We start from the raw sequence: 23,512 nt of genomic DNA, 5'->3' as shown, positions 1-23,512 counted from the left end.
GACAAAAAAAACCACGAGAATGTTTTTGGCAAAACAAAAACCGAGCGTATTTATTTTGTAGTCACACAAGCGAATTTCTCTCACAAACGAAATAATCCACACGTTCACACCTTGTCTTGCAACACATCATCCGAGACATTTTGACACGACGTGTGAGTATGAGACTGGGTAGCAGCGCTTTGCTACGCATTGCTTACGAGTGTAACACCACGCTATGCATAACATGGGGTGAAATCAGCTTTGTTGTAATCTTGGGAGTTCATCAAACTCCACGTGTTCCTATCAGGACAGTATTAATGTAATCGGCATGTTTTATTTTAGTCTAGTCAATGACATGACATTTTGAAGTCTTAGTCTGTGGATTTAATCCAGTAATTCCCTTAATTTTCCATTGGAGCAGCGAGTGCGCACATCTGCCATGGTTTGTGCGGAAGCAGCTTGCGGGCGGCAACCAACCCCAAAACCGCATCCACACAGCCCACAGCAAGATGATTCTTGATGCACGAATGGAAAAATCGCGACTGTGGTCACCCAGAACAGAACAATGGAACATAACGACTCCACGCCCGATTCGCGGACTAAAGCAGTCAAACATTTGGTGCAGTTATTTAATAAAGATTGATGTCAGTACTGCATCATTTTACCCCTAATATTATCAGGTCAGCCAATCAGTGAACTTGGTAAAATAATCGACACATATACATGGTTTTCTCGCTTTATGCAGGAGATGCATTCCAAAATGGGCGCACAAAGCAAAACCGCATTTGATAGCTGCCTGCCGAGATGCGCATATACTACGCACAAACATTGTCCAATGTTCGACCGCGTAACTGCATGTGATTGGATTCAAACCGTATACTGTACAGCGAATTTTGGGTAGAAACAGGTCAGCCACCAAGCCGCCAAATCGCACAAATCTAACCCGCATACAGAGAGGGAAACCTGTATATCTAATTACCATGCTTTGTCTTCATTAATAAATAATTTTAGTCTGCGTCTTCATTCAAGCAAAGTTAATTTCGTCTCGTCATGGTCATGAGTTGGTCTTTGGTGGTAGTCGTAGTCACCATCACGTTTGATGATGTCCGTCCTCCACTCGTTGCAATCGCTTGCCACAATAAAACACTTTGATGACAAATTTTCACCACAAATTTTGCAAGTAAAATTGTCACTCGTTCTCACACAGTCGCATCGCTCGAAAGTCCAAGGTCAACCAACCAATGTCATTTATCTAAAACGTTCCAACTCGTTCTCTCACGAGGCCACATAGGGTTGCCACCCATACTTAATTAGTATGGCCAGAAACATATTTCAGCTGGGTCTGCTCAACACAATTCTCTTTTTAATGCGTTTCAATTAAGCTTGGAAGCATGAATAATTATGCAATCGCCGTCCGTCCATCCATCCATAACCGGGCGGGAGCAGTACAACTATCGTAAAGATGATCCAATATACAGGATGTTTCAAAAAGATTGACCCAATTTCAAAGCAGTATATTTGGCAATGGCAACATGTTACAATTACACAAAAAGTTACAAACGGTTTAATGAGTTATCAAGTGTTACAAACCATTTTATAAATATTCTATGTGCCCTCCACCTGCTGTACGGACAACATCGAGACGATAGTTGAAATCGTCCCAAACGCCTCTCTTCTCACGTTTTCCTCTGAGGTGCGTGGTCGCCCTGTGCTCTTCCCCTTACATAAACAGCCTGTTTCCTCAAATTGTCGGTACCAACAACAAATGCTCTTTGACATTGGTGGATCAATGCCAAAACGCCGTTGAAACGCACGCTGCACCGCAATTACGGATTCAGTCTTGCTGAACTGCAGAACGCAAAACGCCTTGTGTTGCGGGGTCACCGTCTTGCGAATGACTGAGGCTAGGGGCTGTTTGTGCACTGGGAAAGGCATCTCGCGGAAATCATTTAAAACTCTATGCCCCGCCCTTTCAAGTGGTAAGAGTTTCATTCATGGGCGGTTCGTGGTTGCAGAGATATAGCGATTTCAAATCGGGTCCATCTTTTTGAAACACCCTGTCTAAACCACACTGGAGTATAGAGTCGTGTGCAATCAGGGACTCACCCAATTGAAAAACGGGCACATTGATCAAATGGATGTTTTTTTTCTTCCCAAAACATTCACACAAATCAGAGGCAAAAAAACCAACAGCATTTGCAAACATTCAAACGAGTTTTACCCCGACAACTGCCCATCAGCTTCCGTACCGCTAATTAAATACTTCCAAAGACATGCACGTTTGGAAAGCATTACATAATCCATGCGTGTGCAAGAATGTTTATAACTTTCGGACTCTTTAACATATCTTGCCTTATTTGATGTCACTGTCCTCAAGCAAATATGTGATGTTTGCAGTGCGACTGTACAACACCGATCACCCATATAGTCCAGATTGTGTTCACCTCAAGGGTGGCAACCCAATGTAAACATATCAAGCCTGCACACAACTTTAGAACTACAGTATACAGTATATATTAATTATTCGACTAACAAATAGGAAAAGGAAATACGTAACTAAAATATTTTTGGGGTATATTTTTACACATTTGCTGAATAGTTAAAGGTGAAATTGAAAACGCATACAGTGCACGTAATGTGCTTGAGTCCTATAAATCGAAGTTAGTGTGGGTGTAATAAATTAAACAACTTAAACGTTCCCACATATTACCCATGACCAAATCACAGAGAGAATGCACCCGATCCCATCAGGGGTTGACTCGAGATAGAATCTGGATGGGTGACCGTCAAGCCCAAGAGGTTGTTGTTGTTGTATGGGCTGGGGGTTACACGGTTGGCAGCAAGGGCTAATATCATTCTAGGCTCCCACATCCTGGCTCCGGTCCTTCATTAACTCGCACTGAGCAGCGTTCTCCACAGGTGTGGGGAGACCCTCATTAAGCAGTGGACTGACACAAAGCGAGTAAAAGTACGGTATGCTTAGTGGCTGCACGATCGCCATGTGAAAAATAAACCGTGAACACAGCTGCACGCTGTTATGTGCAACAAGCTGCAGGGCACCATGCAAAAATCCCACGAAACATTGCAATAATCTTTTGTTAGCCTGCAAGTTTACTGCAGCCAACCAGCTTTTAAAATGTCACTGGGTATGCGGAACATGCGTTTACACGTTTGCCAGTTTTCACCACAATGCCTTGGAGAGTAATTGTGTCAACGTCTGCAGACAATTATATTATCAAACCACCTACTTTACCGACTAATTGTACGACGTGATGTTCAGGTTTAGTTAACAATGATAAGCACTGCAACTTTGATTAATCTTCTAAAATTGTTCTTCCAAGTGTAAGCATTCATACATTTAATTCTCGTACATTTTAGACTGTCCAGCTCCTCTCCAGTGGCGATGTAGTCAATGGCAGAGCCAGGATTTGCAGGTAGGGGGCAACCCCTCCAGCAATGAAAAATGATAGGAGTTGTTAGTAAGGACTTGTCCCTTGATTTTTATTTAACGCGTGTGCGGCGATGGCGCAGCCATCGATCGAGGGTCGAATTCAAACCGTGTGTGATCGGCATCGCGCTCACTGAAGGTGAATGCCTTCAGGGAAGTCGTGTACTTTATACTCAACTGCGCACAATTCTGAGTCACTTATAACTGCTTTGCCATTACTTATTGCCAATTATGGACTCAGACTATTGTCCTATCATTTCAGAGTCCCTGGCAGATAATAATATGCGACACAGTGGCAGTGGGGGTCGCAAAATGCCGATTTATTACTAATAAACCCCAATGATCCGATCGAAATTAGGAATTTCTATCGGATCATTGAGGGGGCACGTGTCACCCCACCCCACCGATTGGTTCCGCCAGTGGATGTAGTTTCATAATTGAGGCAACAAAAGTCCACCTCGGATTTTCCAGCCTTGGGTGATAACGCACGCAGATGGGGATTGAGAAACTGAAATGTGTTGGCGGTGGCTTCATCATCGGCACTCTCTTGACCACCACTCGCAGCCCACGTGGTGGTCTGGTGGGCCCAGCACTGGTGTAGTAGCAGCATCATCATTTATATATGGCATAGGGTTCCAACCTGCCGTCCAGACCCCTGGTGGTCCACGAGGCTACTACAAGGGGTCCGCAGAAAATACAAATAAGATCCTTGCCAAGGAAATGTACAATTTCAAACAACTAGAAGCATACAGTGGTCCACGAATTGTTGGAGGTTGAAAAAGGGGTTCGCATACTCGGTCAAGTTTGGAACCACTGATCTATGGGACCCTTTTTTCCAGTATCAAGATGATGAAAAAAGTATCAAGATTAGACTGTCAAAAAGGGGTTCCATAGATATAACTGCTCGACCTGAGCTATTAATGCTTTGCTATTTGCATTGTCTATGTGCTGTTCGTCTTTTGGCGTTCTTTGTTGAGACAATGCCATAAAGAAAGCCGTCTTCAATGCAGGTCAATCAGTTTCAAGGATACAGGATACATTATCAAAGAATGTTCTTTTGCATGTTTTGCAACAAGCATGTGTGGTTAATGCAGACTCGATGCCTTGTGATAGGTGCCTATTTGGTTTTCAAACACCTTTACACCTCCTGTATTCTTGCTGGAAAGGGTAAAGCCTATTTTGTTATTTTCATCAGAATTATCATTATCACCACACACTGCCTTTGTTGGTCCAGTGATCAATGAGTCCACCTGCACACATTATCACCCGAGATTGGGGAAAACCCCCGAGATGGATTTTGTTACCTCCTCAACCTGGACCCAAGAGTTGTCACTCCCTCTCCATTGGCTGAATTTGTGAATAACTAAGCTATTAGATTTACAACAAAGTGAAATTCCATTCTGTCAGCAAGCTGAACCTTAGCTAAGCAAAGCTTATTTGAAACACCAAAACTTAACTTATGCAAAATGTACTGTAATGTTGCCGAGCATTATTCTAGTCATGCAGAAAAGTGCAAACTTGACTGGTATGAGAAGCATTCAAATTCCTCTTATCTGTGATGTGTGGTGCACTATTTGGCAGATCCTTTTATCTGTGCAAATTACTCATGTAATCTGTCAATTTATCTAGAGATAAACGTGAATACGATGAACTTGCCAATACTTCTAAATTACTCATCTGTAAATGCGTGGATTATATGATGTCTCCAGATGATATGAAGTTTGGTGACTTTATCTATGGAAATTATTACGGGAATAATCCAATAACTAGATTGATTGGTGGCGTGGATAACAGAAGTTGTCGGTAATTGGGCCCGATATCAGTGAAACTTCATTTTAATATCCACATAAAATCTAGGACTACAACTTCCATTCAGCAGCATCACAGCTGGTTTGTTAAAGCGTCTCAGCGAGTCAATCTGCTCAATCCAGGCATTCGGAAAAGCTTGCTTTGTAAAACGATTTAACTGAGGAGTTAAATTATGACGTCACCCTGCTGCTGCTCTATTTCAGACCGGGAGCAACAGCAGAGCCTCACCATTCTGGCGAATTGCCCGATGATGTTGGATGCAATTACCAGCGAAACGTCGTACTCAAAAAATGTATAATGTTGTGGTTTCACTCTTCAACACACCGGTGGGCTAAAGTAGTAAACTATTTGTCTTTTGTCAACGTGACACTTTTTTGCTGATTGGCCGTGTCGGGTGATGGAGGGTTACGACACATTTATAAATAACGCGATATAACCCAAAAACGTTTATTATGCATTTTTAAACCGAGTTAAACTCCTGCCTGGTGCCACACAAGGGTTGTGGGATCGTAATGCTTCGAAATTCCACCGCATGTTCACATCGTGCCAAGTCAACCCAGCGTGGCTCACGAGGGGCGAGGTTGTTGTTTTCCCGCTGCAGGAGCTAAAACGCAGTGAACGAGTCGCGAGGATGAATATGATTGACCCGATCCCTGGCCCTGCTTGGCCCCGACTCAGATTCAGATGTTTTGTATGGCCAGCGTATGACAGTTTGCTTCCGCTTCGGCACAGCAAACAGCCAGCTGAAAACCACCTGCATCATGGGAACCCCGCTCTGGCGTGACTCGGATGTGCCAGTGAAACAAGAGTAAGTGTGCGAGGGTTCAGACCCCCAGGCCAAACCTAGAGACAGTAGTCACATCATGGAGACACCACAACTCGGACTGCACAGACTGTTCCATCAACACCTGTCCCAAACAATTTAAACCGTGTTCATATATATAACACCACGACCTAAAATAATACACAATGCAGAATTTTTTTGCGTAACTTAATTTTACCTAACTTACTTTCCCATTAAACGTTGCTTAAATTTTTTTTCCCAACTATAGTACAGTATTGTGTATATCAACTTCCCACCACCACCCCATCCTAACCCCTCCTCATCAAAATTTCTACCCAGCAAACGTGCTCCCTCCCTGGCTTGGCTGCAATTCCTTAAGGGCGTAGGGAGAAGAGCATGGAGGAGGCAGCGAGGATGACGGGAGGGGTGAGATCACGCAACTTTGTGGGGATGGGACTGGGCACAATGAGGATCCAGCAAGGTTCTTAAATTGTTTTGCCAGAACTGGATAATGGATAAGGCTACCAGAGTGTTCTTGGAGGCATAGGGCAAAATGTCATTAAGTCCCCCTCCCTCTGTCATTCTGAGATCACCTCAGATCTGAGGCTCCCGGCAAACTGTATCCACCTGTCTCCCTCTCTTTCTACGGCCCTCATAACAGCCAAGGGCAGGGGTGGTAAATAAGTACCGGAGAAGTGCAATGCGCAAAAAAGGTAAAATGGTTATGATGCCACTGCCCGGACTAGAAACCTTGGAAATACTATTGGTATCATATTATACGAGATGTTTACATTTCTACAACATGTACACATGTTCGGCTAAAACAGAGATAGATGGTGTCACTATTTTATAACGATCAGGTTCCTTATTATTAAAGGTAAAATCTAGACAAAAGATAACCCTATTCTACAACATTCGATTTCCACACAGATGGCAACTCTACTCTACACAGCTGTGCCCATGTACGACAGCATCAGAGTGGAACTGAGAGTGCGTGCTGGCAGTGGTGGTGGTGGCGGTGATGATTGTGAGTGTCCGACGGCCGCGAGGGGTGTGGTGTTATTTGGTGGGGTGGGGGGGTGCTGGGCGAGTGAGTGTTAGACACTGCCGAATGTCTCCTGAGAGGCGTAGACCATGTAGAGGAAGCCGTCCTCATCCTTCTCCTGCTCGTAAACCTGGGATATGGGCACAGCCACGCTCACCATGGAGCGCTGATTCACCAGCAGGAAGAAGGCCTGGTTCGGGCTGAGCTGCAGACGGCGCCTACAAAGACAAAGATCCCCCGTATGGCATTAACAGACTGTTGGGGAAAGTGCTGTTAGCGAACACACGTGAAGGCTGGCACGGCACACAAGAGAGTGGGTGGCCAGCACCAAGCCCAGCTGCTTTTGTCTCCCAAGCGAAGACATTAACACACCGCAACAGGTACTCATTTGAGGCTGAGTCGACATAGGGGAGGCCCAAGACCTGTTCAAATAATCGTCACTGGTGTTGGCTGTGAATGGGAATCGAACTTGGGTGGTCGGGTTCGTAGCTTAGCACGCAAACTGCTGTGTAGACAGCGCCTACACATGTACAGACACACACAGACATGCACGTACACACACACGGAACTAGATATGCTCTTATCATTTCGTCGACACACTCATCCGACACGCACACAACTTCATTGGATCCCTAATGTTAAGTAGCCACGAGCCTAGTTAGTAAGTGAATGGGAGACTATCTGGAAATACCAGGCATAATAGGCTTAGGATGTGAGGTGGCCAGTATAAGGAAATACAGAATTTGATTAATGAATCTTTATTTTTAGAGCTTTTAAGTGCTATCCCTCTGCAGGGTAGTTTTTCTCCAGTACTCCAGTTTCCTCCGACATGACACTCATTAGTGGTACTGGCCAAAATGTCAATGTAGCAGGACCCTCATAAACAAAAGTCTTGAGAAGCAGTGAGGCCTTCCTGGATAAAACATAATCGGCATTATTTTGCTAACACAGCTTCACTCTGAAACAAAGGTGGACGATAGCAGCAGACAATGGCGGAGCCAGGATTTTCAGGTAGGGGGGGGGCAACCCCTCCAGCAATGAAAAATGATAGGAGTTGTTAATAAGTAAGGACTTGTCCCTTGCTTTTTATTTGACGCGTGTGCGGCGATGGCGCAGCCATCGATCGAGGGTCGAATTCGAACCGTGTGTGATCGGCATCACGCTCACTGAAGGTGAATGCCTTCAGGGAAGTCGTGTACTGTATACGCAACTGCGCACAATTCTGAGTCACTTATAACTGCTTTGCCGTTACTTATTCCCAATTGTGGACTCAGACTATTGTCCTATCATCTCATAGAGTCCCTGGCACTTAATAATATGCTACACAGTGGCAGTAGGGGTCGCAAAATGCCGATTTATTACCAATGAACCCCAATGATCCGATCGAAATTAGGGATTTCGATCAGATCATTGGGGGGGCACGTGCCACCCCCCACCCCCCACTGGCTCCGCCAGTGGCTGCAGATATCACATCTGATACCAGTACCACCAAGAATAGTGATACGAATATGCATGATAATATCAGAAATGCAATCAATGCAATTATTTGTATCGGTAATCGTAGTTTCAGGTAAATATATTTACAGCCCTTTGTCAACGCATTGATGGACAAATGGATTCCTACGCCATGCGGGACTTGGGGGTGATGTGACCACACTTATGCTGCTCAGTATGAGTTGGTGAAGCCAGGGAGCATAAAAGATCATGCTGAACACCACGAAGCCCCACAGCCGCCTATGACAATCTGACGTGCATGGTGGTAATGCATCCAAGCACTATCCAGGCTCAACCCTGCTTAGCGTATGCGATCTGATAAGATCGAGCACACTCATCGTCATTTTGTTACAGACAAATCTGATGTGCAATGGGACACAACATGTTATTAATAAATTAACAAACCAAACATATACATTTCCAAGCTGATAAAAAACCACAACAGCTGTTATCTCTCTATATATAAAAGGGAAATTTGTGAATATGTGTGTCTGTTCAAAATGTTTAGCGTACTTCCCAACATGCAACAAACTTTAAATTTGGCATGTGGGTAGCTTCCAGACTGTACACAATGAAAAAAGTATAAAAATAGATTTTTGTATTTTGGGGGGGGGGGGGGGGGCGCAATAATGGATATATTTTGCACGGCAAGTGAGTGGTGACGTCACATCTGTGATGTCACCCGCATGCGGCAGCGTCACGCAGTGTGCCTGCTGACGTCACGCATCCCCCCCCACCCTCCGCGTAGGCCGTGTATTAATCCAAGACAAGAATCAATGTCTCGGGCGAAGCCGGGTAAGTAAAGGTAGTGTTGAATTAAAAAAACTACCGAACATATTGCCCTTTGTTTATCCAGAAACACTTTCATATTTTGAAAACAAATGTTTTGCTTTCACAGTGACGATGATAGTAAATCTGCAGATGATAAAATATAATATTGATAATAACATTGCTGATGATAATATGGACCTTCACAATGATAACAATAATATGCTACATACCCAGGAGAGCCTCAGAGTCTGACTCAGTTCCAGCAGCATCCTACCTTAACATGTTTATCCAATGCCATTAATGAGCATCTTGTTTGTACAGTACCGTATTTTACACACCAGGCTGAGGCTCGCTTATTGGACTGTCTTAGTCAGTTTGATGAGCCGCATCCAGAGCATGGATATGGTAGTACTGCACAGATGGCATGATATTGATCTGGGTTTACGCCTTTAAGGGAACACTCAAGCCCAGCGTTGCACACAGAGTAAAATGATCAGCTCTTGCAGGCCAAGCCTCACCATGAGGGTTAGAGGTTGATGATAAATATTTTACAAGGCTTCGATTTCCACTTCGCTAGACATTAAGTCAGACTGTAAAAGCCAACACAGCTGGCTACGACATATGAGACATCTGACATCGTATTTTGGCCCAGCCAACATTTGAACACATAACCGTGACTGTCCTATGTGTAATGCGGGCGAAAGCGACCTTCCGGATGTGACGTCACGAGGAGGCGGAGCCAGGTGACGTGGGTGAAAGGTAGGGGGTCCTTAAGCGGGTAAACCGGAAGGAGAAGGCAGTCGGGGTGTGAATGGAAAGGTGTGGGGCCACGCGGGCGTACGAGCCGAGGGGGCACCGTCAGAAGCGGGAGCCAACCCTGGGAACAGTAGGGAGCTACTGGGAGGTGTAAAGCTGCAGATAGAGATAGGCAGTAAGACTGTGTGTGAGGAGCAGCGGGGTGGCTGCCAGGAGTCGCAGGAGCGACGAGAAGGCGAGACAGCACGAGGCCGTCAGAGCTGCAGCAGGAACAGCCAAGGGAGCTGTGTGAGAGTACAGCAGCGGAGCTGCTGTGGGGCTGCAAGAGCGACAAGAACAGCAGCGGGGCTGCTGATGTGGACTGGAGTGACATCGGAACCAGCACAGAGAGAATAAAAGAGACAGCCGTGTGGGGACGCAGTACGGACCGAATAAAGGACACTGAGCCAGATATCGTGGTCAAGTCTTTTATTACACAGGGGTCAGAAGTGAAACGGCATGTCTAAGCAAGTAAGGAAGAAAATTCCCCCGGCGCCAGCATCGGCTTCTTCGTCCGACGACGACGAATTCCCTCCGACCACGGATTTTGGTGGGGTGGTGGAGGAGAGCCCTGCTGAGGCGAGCACGGGGACGGGCGTGGAAGATGTCGGCGCGATGGCGGGTCCGTCAACAACATCGGACGCTGAGCAAAGATGGCAACAGGTGGCAGAACAACTGGAGACACTCAAGGACGTCCTGGCGCATCTGTGTCACCTCGTTACGCCAAGGACGACGATGGAACGAGAAGGTGCTCCACGGGCCGCCACGTTGCCTGCCCTGCCGCCGCCATTGGCCACGCGGCAAGAAGACGCCATCTTGCGCGCTCCGCGGCGCCAAACCGCCATCTTGGCCACGCCGCGGGCCGACGCCATTTTGAATTTACCTCCACAACAACCATCATTGGAAGACGGCGTGAAGAGGAGTCGGAGTCGCCACCTTACTACGGTTAAGGAATTCTCTATCGGGGGCGATTGGAGCGCTTTCGCCTGCCGATTTTTGGCGGCGGTTCGTTCAGCAAGATGGACCGATGCGGAGGCCTTGGAAGTGTTGCCGACTCTACTGGACGACGAATCTGTGCGATTTTTCCGTTCCATAACGGCCGATAAGAAGAAGACGTTATGTGGAGTTTTTGAGGAAATGGCCGACGCCTATGAGCCACCTGACGACGCGCATCGGCGATTCGCTCAACGACAACGAGCACCCGAAGAATCGCCCGTGGCGTTCAGGGGTGCGGTGTTGGAGCTGGCCATGGCAGCATATCCTGACACGCCACAGGATCTGCTCGAGCCCCTCATATTGGGAAAAATGCTGGAGCTGTCTCGGGATCTGGGGATCCCCATGCCTGTGTGTGGGCATGAGAAGCTCACGTCCCGGGCGGCAGCAAAGCGTCTGGACGCGCAGTTTAATCTCCGTCGCTGGAAGCAAGTGGCGGCATGGACGGGTGGGCCCGTCAAGGAAGGAGGCGCGATGGGGTGGGACCCCACAAGGGCGATCTATGTGCCGGATGAGCGGGGTCCACAGGAGCTGACGGCTGCCTCCTCTCCATGGCCGGGACGCGGAAGGCCGGGGCCGCGCGCTACGCCATCGGGACGGGGCCGCCGGGACGCAGGACCTGCGCTTCGGCGCAACGAGGCCGATTGCTTCCGCTGCGGCCGTAGGGGCCATTACGCCAAAGATTGCTGGGCCCGCTTCCCGGGTCCGCCGCAGCAGGAGCCCACAACACCGGACAAGCCGACCAAGGAACCTCCGAAACAGGCATGTCGGCACGCACCAGACACTCGGCAAGGCTTTACACCTCACCCACCACCTGTGTTGCGCGATCCTATTGTTGTTGTTAAAGAAAGGCCATCGACGGGGCCTTGTCATTCAGTTACGCAGTGGCGCAAATTGGCACGGAGAGTTGTCGCGGCCGCTACGGGTTCGTCCACTGTACCGGGGTCCATACAAGGTGTGGACGTGCGCATTTTGGTCGACTCGGGAGCGTCTGCGACTATTATATCGGATGTCATTTTCCATCTGTTGGGCATTCCGCCGGGGGCTGTGCGTCCGGTTTATGGGTCTTGCGTCGCTGCAAACGGGGGTAGTATGGGGATTGTGGGCCAGGTGGATGCTAAGATATCTATAGGGGATGTGTCGGCTTCGGGCGTTGTGTTAATATCGAGATCTTTGGCGGTTCCTTGCTTACTAGGCACGGATTTTTTGGCTAAGATGCCCATTTTGATTAAAATCAATGAGAATTGTATTGAATTGCCGGGGGGCCGTCGAATCTCGTTTCTGCCGTCGCCCTGGGGGCGACCTGCTTCGGCCGTACAGGTGCAGGCGCTGTCCGTCGCATCTGTGGACATCCCACCTGGTTCACAGATGCTTATACCCTTGCGGTATCGGAAGCCCCTGCCCAATCGGCTAGGAGCATTAGGGGTCTTGTTGTCACCATCCGCCACGATAACAACGGGATTGGCGTTAGTTGGGGCACAGACCATCGTCCGGCCGGATCAATTACCGGTTTTACAGGTGCTTAATGCGGGGGTGGAAAACATCCGTGTTCCGGCCGGTACGGTTGTGGCACATGCCACTACGGCGTTTGCGACGCACGATTGTCCGCATCGCCGAGGAGTGGTCGCTGGTGTTTCCGAGCCAAGGAGTTCGGATAATCGTTGGATCGCTACCTTATGTGACGAAAATTCTTCCCTGTCCGTGGGGCAACGTGATGCGCTGCGTAAATTGTTGCTGACGTATTCGGATGTATTCAGCTCCGACGATTTGGATTTGGGACGCACATCGTTGCTTTCCCATCACATTGAGACGGGCGACGCTGCCCCTATTCGGTTAAATTCGCATCGGATGAGTCCAGCGGAGCGAGAACACGTTCGGGGGGCGGTGGAAGACATGTTGGCTGCGGACATTATATCGCCATCTAACAGCCCATGGGGCGCTCCTGTGGTCTTGGTTAAGAAAAAGGATGGCAACTTGAGATTTTGTGTCGATTTCCGGAAATTGAATAAGATATCGGTGGCAGATGCGTACCCCCTGCCGCGTATGGACGACTCCCTTGACGCATTGTCGGGGGCTAAGTTCTTTTCCACACTGGACCTCTCTTCGGGATTTTGGCAGCTTCCCCTTGACGAGTCCTCACGGGAGAAAACCGCATTCCGTACGCCACAGGGGTTATTTCAATTCAACTGCCTCCCGATGGGATTGAATGCGGCCCCTGCTACGTTTCAAAGATTGATGGAGCTCGTTTTGACGGGGTTGCAGTGGGAGACGTGTCTTATATATTTGGACGATATTATTGTGTTCAGCCGCACATTTGAGGAACATTTAACGCGGCTGGAGACAGTGTTCACGAGGATGCGCTCTGCCAATTTGAAATTCAAACCAAAGAAATGCCACCTACTGCAACGGTCCGTCCGTTATTTGGGGCACATTGTGAGTGCCGAGGGGGTGTCCACGGATCCGGAAAAGACGGCGTGTGTCCGGGATTGGCCGACTCCGGCCTCTGTGGGGGATGTTCGACGGTTTTTGGGATTTGCCTCGTATTACCGAAGATTTGTGCCGGGGTTTGCGACGATTGCGAGGCCCTTGCATCTCCTTACGGGTAAAGGACGGAAATTTGTTTGGGGAGAGCCGGAAGAGGCGGCCTTTCGGAGTCTGCGCGATCTATTGGCTACGGCCCCGACATTGGATTATCCCGATTTTGATCGCCCTTTCATTCTCGATACGGACGCGAGTGACACAGGTATTGGGGCGGTATTATCACAGTCTAAAGGGGGCGTAGAGCGCGTCGTGGCGTATGGTAGCCGAGTCTTGTCGCCTGGGGAAACACGCTACTGTGTCACTCGTAGAGAACTTTTGGCGGTTGTTTTTTTCCTACGGCAATTTCGACCGTACCTTTACGGTCGTTCTTTTATTGTGCGTACGGATCATGCGGCCTTGCAATATGCACTTAAAATGGACCAGCCATCGGGACAGTGGGCACGTTGGTTGGACACGCTGCAGGAGTTTTCCTTCTAAATTCAACATCGGAAGGGAGTGCGCCATGCGAACGCTGACGCACTTTCCAGATTACCAGGGCGCGCCCCTTGTAAATGTGCGTCGGGGACGCATAGGTGTTCGCCGATTCTCAACCCCCCTCAGCCGCTCACGTTGGCCGTCGGGAAGTCGGATACTCCGATGGAACCGGGACCGACTGATGGGGTTTTGAATCTGCCGCGGTCTGTCTGGATTCGGGAACAGATGATGGACGAGTCGTTGTTGTCCATGCGGAAGCGGTCTATGAGGGACAAGGGGAGTCCGAGTTCGGCTGTGGGGCCGCGAACCGCTCTCCGAGATGGTCTGCTTATGTGGCAAGAAAGGTTCCAGGAAAGCTGGCGTGTGGTGGTACCAACGTCCTTGCGATTTGAGTTGATTAGAACTCTCCATTGTGACACACTATTGCATTTAGGGGTGCAGAAGACCTTGTTGACGTTACAACGTCATTATTTTTGGCACGGCATGGCGACAGATGTCGTAGGGCACGTGCGCGCGTGCCCTGAATGCGCCCGGCGTAAGCCGCCTAAACATCCTTACGTGCCGCCTCTCCAGTCGATTCAGGTGTCTCGAGTCAATGAATTGGTGGCACTGGACATATTGGGACCCTTCCCACCATCGGCGAGGGGAAATAAATATTTGCTGGTAGGGGTCGAGTATCTCTCCCGTTGGCCGATGGCCTGGCCGTTGCCCGATCAGTCGGCCGCGGCCATCACCGACGCCTTTTTGTTTGGGTACATTATGGACAAGGGGGCGCCGGAGAGACTCCTCACGGACCAGGGCCGAAATTTCTCTTCTAAATTATTGGCTGAAGTGTGCGCAGGCCTTGGGACTAAGAAGATACGGACATCTCCATACCATCCGCAGACGGATGGTATGGTTGAGCGGCTGAACAGGACATTGTCTGCCATGCTTTGCCATACTGTGAGTGAACAGCAATCGGATTGGGATCTGCACATCCCCGGAGTGCTTTCAGCGTACAGGATGACGCCCCATGCGGCTACAGGATATTCGCCGTTTTACCTTATGTATGGTCGGGAAAACGTGCCTCCGGTGGATGTGCAATTGGGTACTGGGGTGAAGGGACCTCGTAAACCACTCCCTGAATACATTCAGGACACGGTTCGCCGGGTTACGGAGGCGCGGGAAAACGCCCGCGTGGCTACGGCCAAAGCCCAGGCCCGGAATGAGCGGTATGCTCGGCGGTCTGAGGGGGAGTGCCCCTGGAAGGTGGGAGACCTGGCCTGGCTCCATTGCCCGCAGGTGCGGCCGGGGACCTCTCCTAAATTGCACAAACCTTGGCATGGTCCTGTGCGCCTCATTGAGGTTCCCAATCCACAGTCGGCGCGCGTTCAGTTTGGTTCTCGCCGTTGGTTTGTTCATACGTCGCGGTTGAAACCATATGTTGCTCCCCTACGTGATGCGTCATCTCCCAATGTTGCCTTGCCGGGGTCTGTTGCTGCTGACTCTGACTCTTCCCCGCCTGCGTCCATTGATCTTGCTAGAGCGCCTGTCGTACCTGTTCCAGACAGGCCGACCGTGACACCGCGGGGGAGGAGTGGGCCTGCTCGGAGGGCGCCTGCCAAGGCTGCGGGACCTTCAAGCCCGGCGACCCTTCCGACCCCGCTGCAGGCGCATTCGCCGAATATGACCAAGACTGATTCGTCAGGGACACGAGATGTCGGTGGACTTCCAATCGCAGCAGGGGAATTACCCCCTGTCATTTCTCGTGTTCCATCGCGTCCCCGTTCTACAAGTGGGCCGCCGACCGTCCGGGACGGGCCGGCGACCCGCACTCGTTCCAAATCGCTTACGTTTCGTTGATTGTATGTTGTTATTGTTCTTGTTCTTGCCGTCGTATTTATCGCATGCTTTCGTACGTTCGTCGATGTTACTTGTGTGTTGTTCTTGTTGTTATATTGCATGCTTAGTGTCCTTTAAGGGGGAAGGTCGGTTCACCGCATTACGCTTTGGTGTTGTTCAGCCGAGGTCGGCTGGGTTTTTTCTATGGGGGAGGGTGGTGTAATGCGGGCGAAAGCGACCTTCCGGATGTGACGTCACGAGGAGGCGGAGCCAGGTGACGTGGGTGAAAGGTAGGGGGTCCTTAAGCGGGTAAACCGGAAGGAGAAGGCAGTCGGGGTGTGAATGGAAAGGTGTGGGGCCACGCGGGCGTACGAGCCGAGGGGGCACCGTCAGAAGCGGGAGCCAACCCTGGGAACAGTAGGGAGCTACTGGGAGGTGTAAAGCTGCAGATAGAGATAGGCAGTAAGGCTGTGTGTGAGGAGCAGCGGGGTGGCTGCCAAGAGTCGCAGGAGCGACGAGAAGGCGAGACAGCACGAGGCCGTCAGAGCTGCAGCAGGAACAGCCAAGGGAGCTGTGTGAGAGTACAGCAGCGGAGCTGCTGTGGGGCTGCAAGAGCGACAAGAACAGCAGCGGGGCTGCTGATGTGGACTGGAGTGACATCGGAACCAGCACAGAGAGAATAAGAGAGACAGCCGTGTGGGGACGCAGTACGGACCGAATAAAGGACACTGAGCCAGATATCGTGGTCAAGTCTTTTATTACATATGTATAAACTTTCCTCCACCATGGGAATGGGGAATTTCCATCAGGACTGCTGACAAAATGAGGACGGCCAACACTGATATGGGCTTTGGCTTTGAATTGAATTGTATTAGAGTCCTGTGGCTTATGGCCAAATCACCAGAAATGTGCCAGATCTTGTTAGATTTTTTTAAACTAAGCAGGCTTGAGTCTCACACTTGGATGGGTGACCACCTTGCACAAATTACACGATGTAACACAATTTTTGTTCCTAAATAGTAAAAGATTTAGACACAAAGGCGCACTACCACAGGCAGGAGTGGCCACAGCGGACCAAGTTCTCTGTGGGGAGGAACAATCTCGAAAAACTACTCACTTATAAATCTTGTAAATTTTCATTCATATGTTGTTTTTCTCTGACTTTATGTGAACTAAAATATACAAATTCACCCGTTTTCTCATTGAAAATAGGTACATTTCCAAATATCACTGTCCTGGTCACAAAAGCAAAGTTTGTGGGGAATAATCTCTATTTTCTATACTTTTGAGGCATAAGCAATTAAGAAATAACACTTACTGCCCAGGAACAAAAAATAAATACAAATTTGTTACACAGTGTTATCATAGGGTCTGCGAGGTTATGTGGTGGGCAGTAAACTGCTACTTTACTTTGATGCTCCCTGCCACACAAACCAAACACTTATAAATGTAACTGGCCAAACTTCCCAATGCAGAACCTTCCTCTTCTTAACATTAAAATAAACCTTTTTCCCACAATGTTATCCCAATTATGCTTTCACTGTCCTGAGAAAAATCCATTCTAATAATTTGCAGTGCCGTGCAAACATTCGTGTTAGTAGCGGATATTACAGAACTTCTTCCAAGATCCCTTCAATGCAGGACCTTGCTGAAAAATACCTGAGACTCAGTGAGGCTTGCCTAGAGAAATGAATACCATTATTATTATACTTGTATTATTACATGTACACCTCTTAAGTTGTTAGATAGACGTGCCAGCTCTGGGCCAAACTACTTTCTCCGTGATGGTGATAATGATCATGATGTTGGAAATGAACTACCCTTGTTGAAGGACCTACCGGAGAATCTTGACGAGCTCACTGATGTTCACATGGTCAGGGACGAGGAATTTTGTCTTGTCCAGCATTGGCAGCTGCTTCTCTCCACGGTACCTCTCTATTATCACCTGCATGCACAAACCACAAAGATAAAGATTATGTGTAGCTGTAAAAAGTGCTGGGGTAAGCCCTGTTCAGCGAACACCTATGAAAACTGGTATGGCGGGAAAGGTGATATAGCCTGTACCACGGTCGGCAACCTTTGTCTCCCCAGTGCCGATGTTTGCACACTGCACAAGGTATTTATTTAAGGATGAGTGAACACAGGGAGGCCTGGGACCGGTTCAGATAATTGCCACTGATTAAGCAGTGGATTGGAAATAAACTCAGGTCGCAGGATTCGTAGCGCAGTATAATGAATTATCAACAGAGCCAACACCCAGCTGTGTTCTCACAAATTCTGTATTAAAGATATATTAAGTTGTCAATTGAATTATAAATTACAATTCTAAATGACGTAGAGTTTAGGTATAATCTGTTCCGCTAAGTCATGCTCATGCAAATATGTCCATCCATCGAATGCTGGAGATCATAAACAAAGTGTAAAGTCTGTGAAGTGTAATTCTACGTCTTATGTGACCACATTTGTCAACACTTCCTGATTTCTAAATAGACAGAAATACATACATTTTAAAAACGTACATACAGAATACAAATGTATCCCAAATTGGTAAAAATGATACTCACTGGAATTTTGTTGGGATGCTGTGACCGAATTTGCTCCACATCTCTCTGTCTCTCCACTGCAAGATTAATTAAAAAACACATTTTTAGAGTTAGTTTAGGATTTCGAAGGACAATGAAACTCTTCTTAGCTGTGTTGAAGCTGATGATGGAAAATAATAAACATACGTAAGAAACATTGTCCAAGCAAATAATGTATAGCCATTAATAACATGGATACAAAATATAGATTGTAGCATCTGTGGAAAGAGGGGTGCTACCTTTTCCACAGACCAATTTCAGATAAAACCTAGATCAATGATAACGATGCACAAACATAAGTTGGCGAAAATGCAAGTGTTTCTTGAATAAAGTTCAACACAAAACCACCACATCTCAGTACAAATCAATTCCTGGCACCCCACACAGATGATGCCAATATCCGTACTGTCCGGGTCAAACATAACTTGCAAATCACTTCAATGTGGTTGGCACGGGATAACAGTCCAGCCTTGTTATCCATAGGTCAATTCTTAATTTCGCTCCCAAAATGCAACATTAGAATAGCATTTTCATAGCATTTGTAAAATTAAGTCAACAATTTTTACAATTTAAGAATTGATGCATATATATTTTAAGTGTATGAATCAATGAAAATCAACAAATTGTATGCTACATGTCTAACTAGTCATTGTGTATTTATACAAGCGAGCTCCGGGCATTGCTCATTTCCTCCCGTTATAGTCTCTTCATCCATCGGGAAAGCTGGAAAATAATGGCTTCCATTCAATCCACCCCAAAAGCGAGGATTGGCTGAACAAACTCCAAGTTAAACTCATGATTGTCCGATTGAAAAACAGCACTGCCACAATACAACCCTGCTAGCACAACATGTGCATCTTATCAGAGTATACAGGGATACTCAGACAGAGTATACAACACGGTACAGTACGTAGTACACTGTATTATCTGCCTGCGGGAGAAACTCAGCATTGCCAATGTAGCAATTTTGTCACGAGATCTAATGACCCTTTGAGTTTTCCTGGCAACAATTTGTCAATGCAAATATGCATGGCATTGACTAGGACATTATGCAAAATAAATATACAAAATAGAACGCATGCTTTATTGCAGTGCAATTCCGGGTGTGTATTCAGGATCCTGCATCAGTTTACGAAAGTAAATTTAATACAACACAATGTTAACCGCAGATGTTTTGAGGTTTGTTTGGCGATTTTCCATTGTAAGGAGTTCGTAACACTGGAGAAACCTTAACAAGTGTGTGTTCTGCCTTCTGCTCAGGGAATCGGTGCTAAGGAGAAGAGCCTGCCAGATATATTTTTTTAGACAGAAGCGACTAAGATTGTTCATTTGCCAGGGTGGAGCCCAAGGTAGAGCACACTTTTTTATTTTGAAAAGCAGGGTTTATTTTTAATAACTTAAAAAATGGAACTGCCAAGTTTGGCATAAAACCAGTCTTGGCAGACGTGCAGTCAAGGTGTGCTCGTTGTATAACAATGCCAGGGTACTGGAGATAATTTATATTGATCACGGTAAAATTAAGGGCTGGGTCGATTACATTTTGAAAATGTTGATACCAAGTTTTATTTCGAATATTTTATACACCCTGCTAATGTAGGCCACACTACCTTGCATTGACCGCCCTACCGATTTTAAATCGGCTCTTTAGGCCCGGGTATCTAGGCAAGAAGGGAGGGCTGGGAAGAGGCTCCTGGGCCTACTACCTGTGCACGTTAGGGTGTGGTCACAACAGTAGTGTGCCGGACAATGAACTAAAATGTATAATAGAATATCTTTACAATATTAATTATACAAAATGTATTCCATTGTATTTACACTTAGCCATTTACAGGAGTGTAGATTATTGCTATTCCGACAGTTATTAACATGCGTTGTCTAAAATTTACAGAGTGGAGAAACAGTCATACATTTAAATGGTGAAACATGAACCATCTGACATTGTTTGGCGACATGGCCATGATAATTAACTACAGGGAATGTTACAAGATCTCAATAATACAAAAGCCTGCAACGTTATGACAAGTTATTGTATATTTAAAACCCAAGTGTGCCCAACAAAGCAACTACAACGTATCTATCGGGTAAACGTGGATTTCAGGATGAGTCCTCTGGCACTAGCAAGTTACTTCCCTTATCCGCGCAGAAACGCGAATAGTTTCAGTTTCATTTATTAGGTATAGCCCCGTGAGCCATTCGGCTCTTGAATCAGGTGCAACCGCAACAAACAAAAAAACTAAAACATGAACAAGAAAATATCTTAAAGTGACTATGGGCAAACAGAAAAATCCAGGAAAAAACTGCAAAGTCTTCAAGAAAAAAGCACGATACACCAACGCTGTGCAAAAAATCCCAGTGGGATGCAAGTCAAACAACAACCACAAGACAACTGAGATTAAAGCCATCATTCTAACTCCGTACTACAACAAACAAACATAGCCAAACCCAAAAAACCATTTCGAAATCACCAAAATAGGATGAATCAAAGCGCAGATAGTACGTCTGTAGTTAGATCCGTGGATCAATTCGAGGGCGCAGATACTTGGAAGATTGATTAATAGTTAGGATAGGAGCGATTTTACAGCTAATCGTGATGTTGATGCCTGTGAAGGTCTTGGTACGACTAACTGTGTTGTGCATTCAGAAGGCTGGAGGCGTGAGATTTAACAGGCAGGCAAAGTCCATGACTGTTAAAACAATAAAAACTTGAATGTTGCAGGGTCATCGATCCTTTTCAACGTGATGTTAAGTTATGGGTCGCCGTGGTGTGTTTATAATACAAAGTAAATGGCTTTTTGGTTTACCCAAGACAGTCTTGAGTCTCAAATTGATTTTCAAGTACTGTGAATTGTTTTCAGGATGAGTCCTACTTTGTTTGGCTTCAATGGGCCTCATTAGGGGTAAGTGTGGATTTAATCAGTGGGCGAAGGATTCGTTGTTTGACCATAATTCACCACACTGATCGATGAGGGTTGGTTATGACAGAGCGTTGGGGGGCATAGAAGTACCAGTCAATAATTGACTTTTCGGCACTACTGCCCAACACGTAGCAGTGTAACATTGCACAGCTACGTAAAGCATGTCCACGCCACTATTAAAGGACAATGTTGAACGTATGGTGTCAACAAAGTAATTTTATAATACAGTATATAAGTATATATGCTGTTAATTGTATGTATACCGTACTGCATACACTGAATGCATTTTAAACTCACGACAAACGTGGATATTGATGGCATACACGGATTTGTCAGTGGCGACCAATGTATTATCCCGGTTTTAGCTGGGCCTCCCCTAAGTCGACTCAGCATTTAAAGCAGTACCTGTGTTGGGTTGTATACGCCATCAGCACTGGGAAGACAAAGGCGGACGTGGGCGAGGTGCTATCCATACCATCGCCCCGTGTGTTCGTGCCACTAAAGTCGATTTTTTTTATCTTATTTGTGACACTAATCGGACTCCACTACAACCATTGTTGAACCTGGGTTCGATTACCGACCTAAGACGTAGCACGACTGTATCTGAACCTGCCCTGGGCCTCCTCTCGGTCGACTCAGCCTTAAACGAGGAAATAACCTCGCCGCTTTGGATACAAAGGCGGAGGAGGGCCGTGTTGTTGACCGTCCTTACTAGGCGCTCGCTAACAGCACTGGTCATCACAGTATATAAGGCCACAAACAACAGATCTTTGTCTCTATATATAATGACGACGATGCTTTAAGCAAAGTGTATAAAATACGCAGTAATGACATTTACAACAACAATAACATCGCTTGAGGAGTTAAGAAATGGAGACGGTTTAACAACAACAGCAGCAGCAGCTTACCCAGTGTCCTCCGTTGCTTGAAAGACTTCTCGGGACTCATCACTGCTACAAAGCTGTCGATGTTGTGCCGTACGGATTAGATAAAAGGACACTTTTGCTAAGCAACTCGTTCACGCGACACTTGTAGCGAAGCTTGTGGCTGTAGAGAGGAAACCCACCCCCTGTACAATGTACAATGAACACACTCCGACTGACTGACACACACGCACGAGCAGTGACCTCATGCTGCGACAAACAATGACGTCATCGCCACAGCCTCATGGCCCCTCCGTGTGCCCGGGGTTGGGCCCCCGGTGTCTTTGACGACCGCTGGACGGCGTGGTGGGGATTTTGAATGCGGTCGTGCGGTGTGGTGGTGTAAGGGAACACTGGGTTCGGTAACTACGTCCCTTGCCCACCCACTCACCTACCTACTCACCTACCTACTCACTCACCCACCTATCTACTCACCGACCTACCTACTCACCTACCTACTCACTCACCTATCTACTCACCTACCCACCTACTCACTCACCTACCTACTCACTCACCTACCTACTCACCCACCTACCTACTCACCTACCCACCTACCTACTCACCCACCCACCTACCTACTCACCTACCTACTAACCCACCAACCGACTCACCTAATTACTAACCCACCTACCTACCCACCTACCTGCCCACCTACTTACTTAGCGACCCACCTACCTACTCACCTACGTACCTACTCACCGACCCACCTACCTACTCACCCACCTACCTACTCACCTACCTACCTACTCACCCACCTACCTATTCACCTACCCACCTACCTACTCACTCACCCACCCACCTACCTACTCACCTACGTACCTACTCACCGACCCACCTACCTACTCACCCACCTACCTACTCACCCACCTACCTACTAACCCACCTATCTACTCACTCACCCACCTACCTACCCACCTACCTACTCACCCACCTACCTACTAACCCACCTACCTACTCACCCACCTACCTACTAACCCACCTACCTACTCACCCATCTACCTACTAACCCACCTACCTACTCACCCACCTACCTACTCACCCACCTACCTACTCACGTACCTACCCACCTACGAAGAAAGTAGAACACACACCTCCCCACCCACCGAGCAATACAATTACCCCCCAAACCACCTACCTA

The 23,512-nt window shown here is 47.4% G+C and overlaps 1 protein-coding gene across 1 annotated transcript; it reads right to left on the bottom strand.

Moving 5' to 3' along the window:
• Positions 1-3: 3 nt before the first annotated feature.
• MAP1LC3A (microtubule associated protein 1 light chain 3 alpha) lies at positions 4-22,649 on the bottom strand. The gene is made up of 4 exons (XM_078875772.1): positions 22,360-22,649; positions 18,519-18,574; positions 17,793-17,899; positions 4-7,283 (listed from the first exon to the last, which is right to left on the bottom strand). The coding sequence occupies exons 1-4, from the start codon at positions 22,397-22,399 to the stop codon at positions 7,118-7,120; spliced, it is 369 nt and encodes a 122-aa protein (XP_078731898.1). The 5' UTR covers positions 22,400-22,649; the 3' UTR covers positions 4-7,117.
• Positions 22,650-23,512: the final 863 nt, after the last annotated feature.

The sequence above is a fragment of the Lampetra fluviatilis genome, chromosome 42 (genome assembly GCF_964198595.1).
Source record: "Lampetra fluviatilis chromosome 42, kcLamFluv1.1, whole genome shotgun sequence".
NCBI classification, from domain to species: Eukaryota; Metazoa; Chordata; class Hyperoartia; order Petromyzontiformes; family Petromyzontidae; genus Lampetra; species Lampetra fluviatilis.
This window is presented reverse-complemented; position numbering and strand designations above follow the sequence as displayed.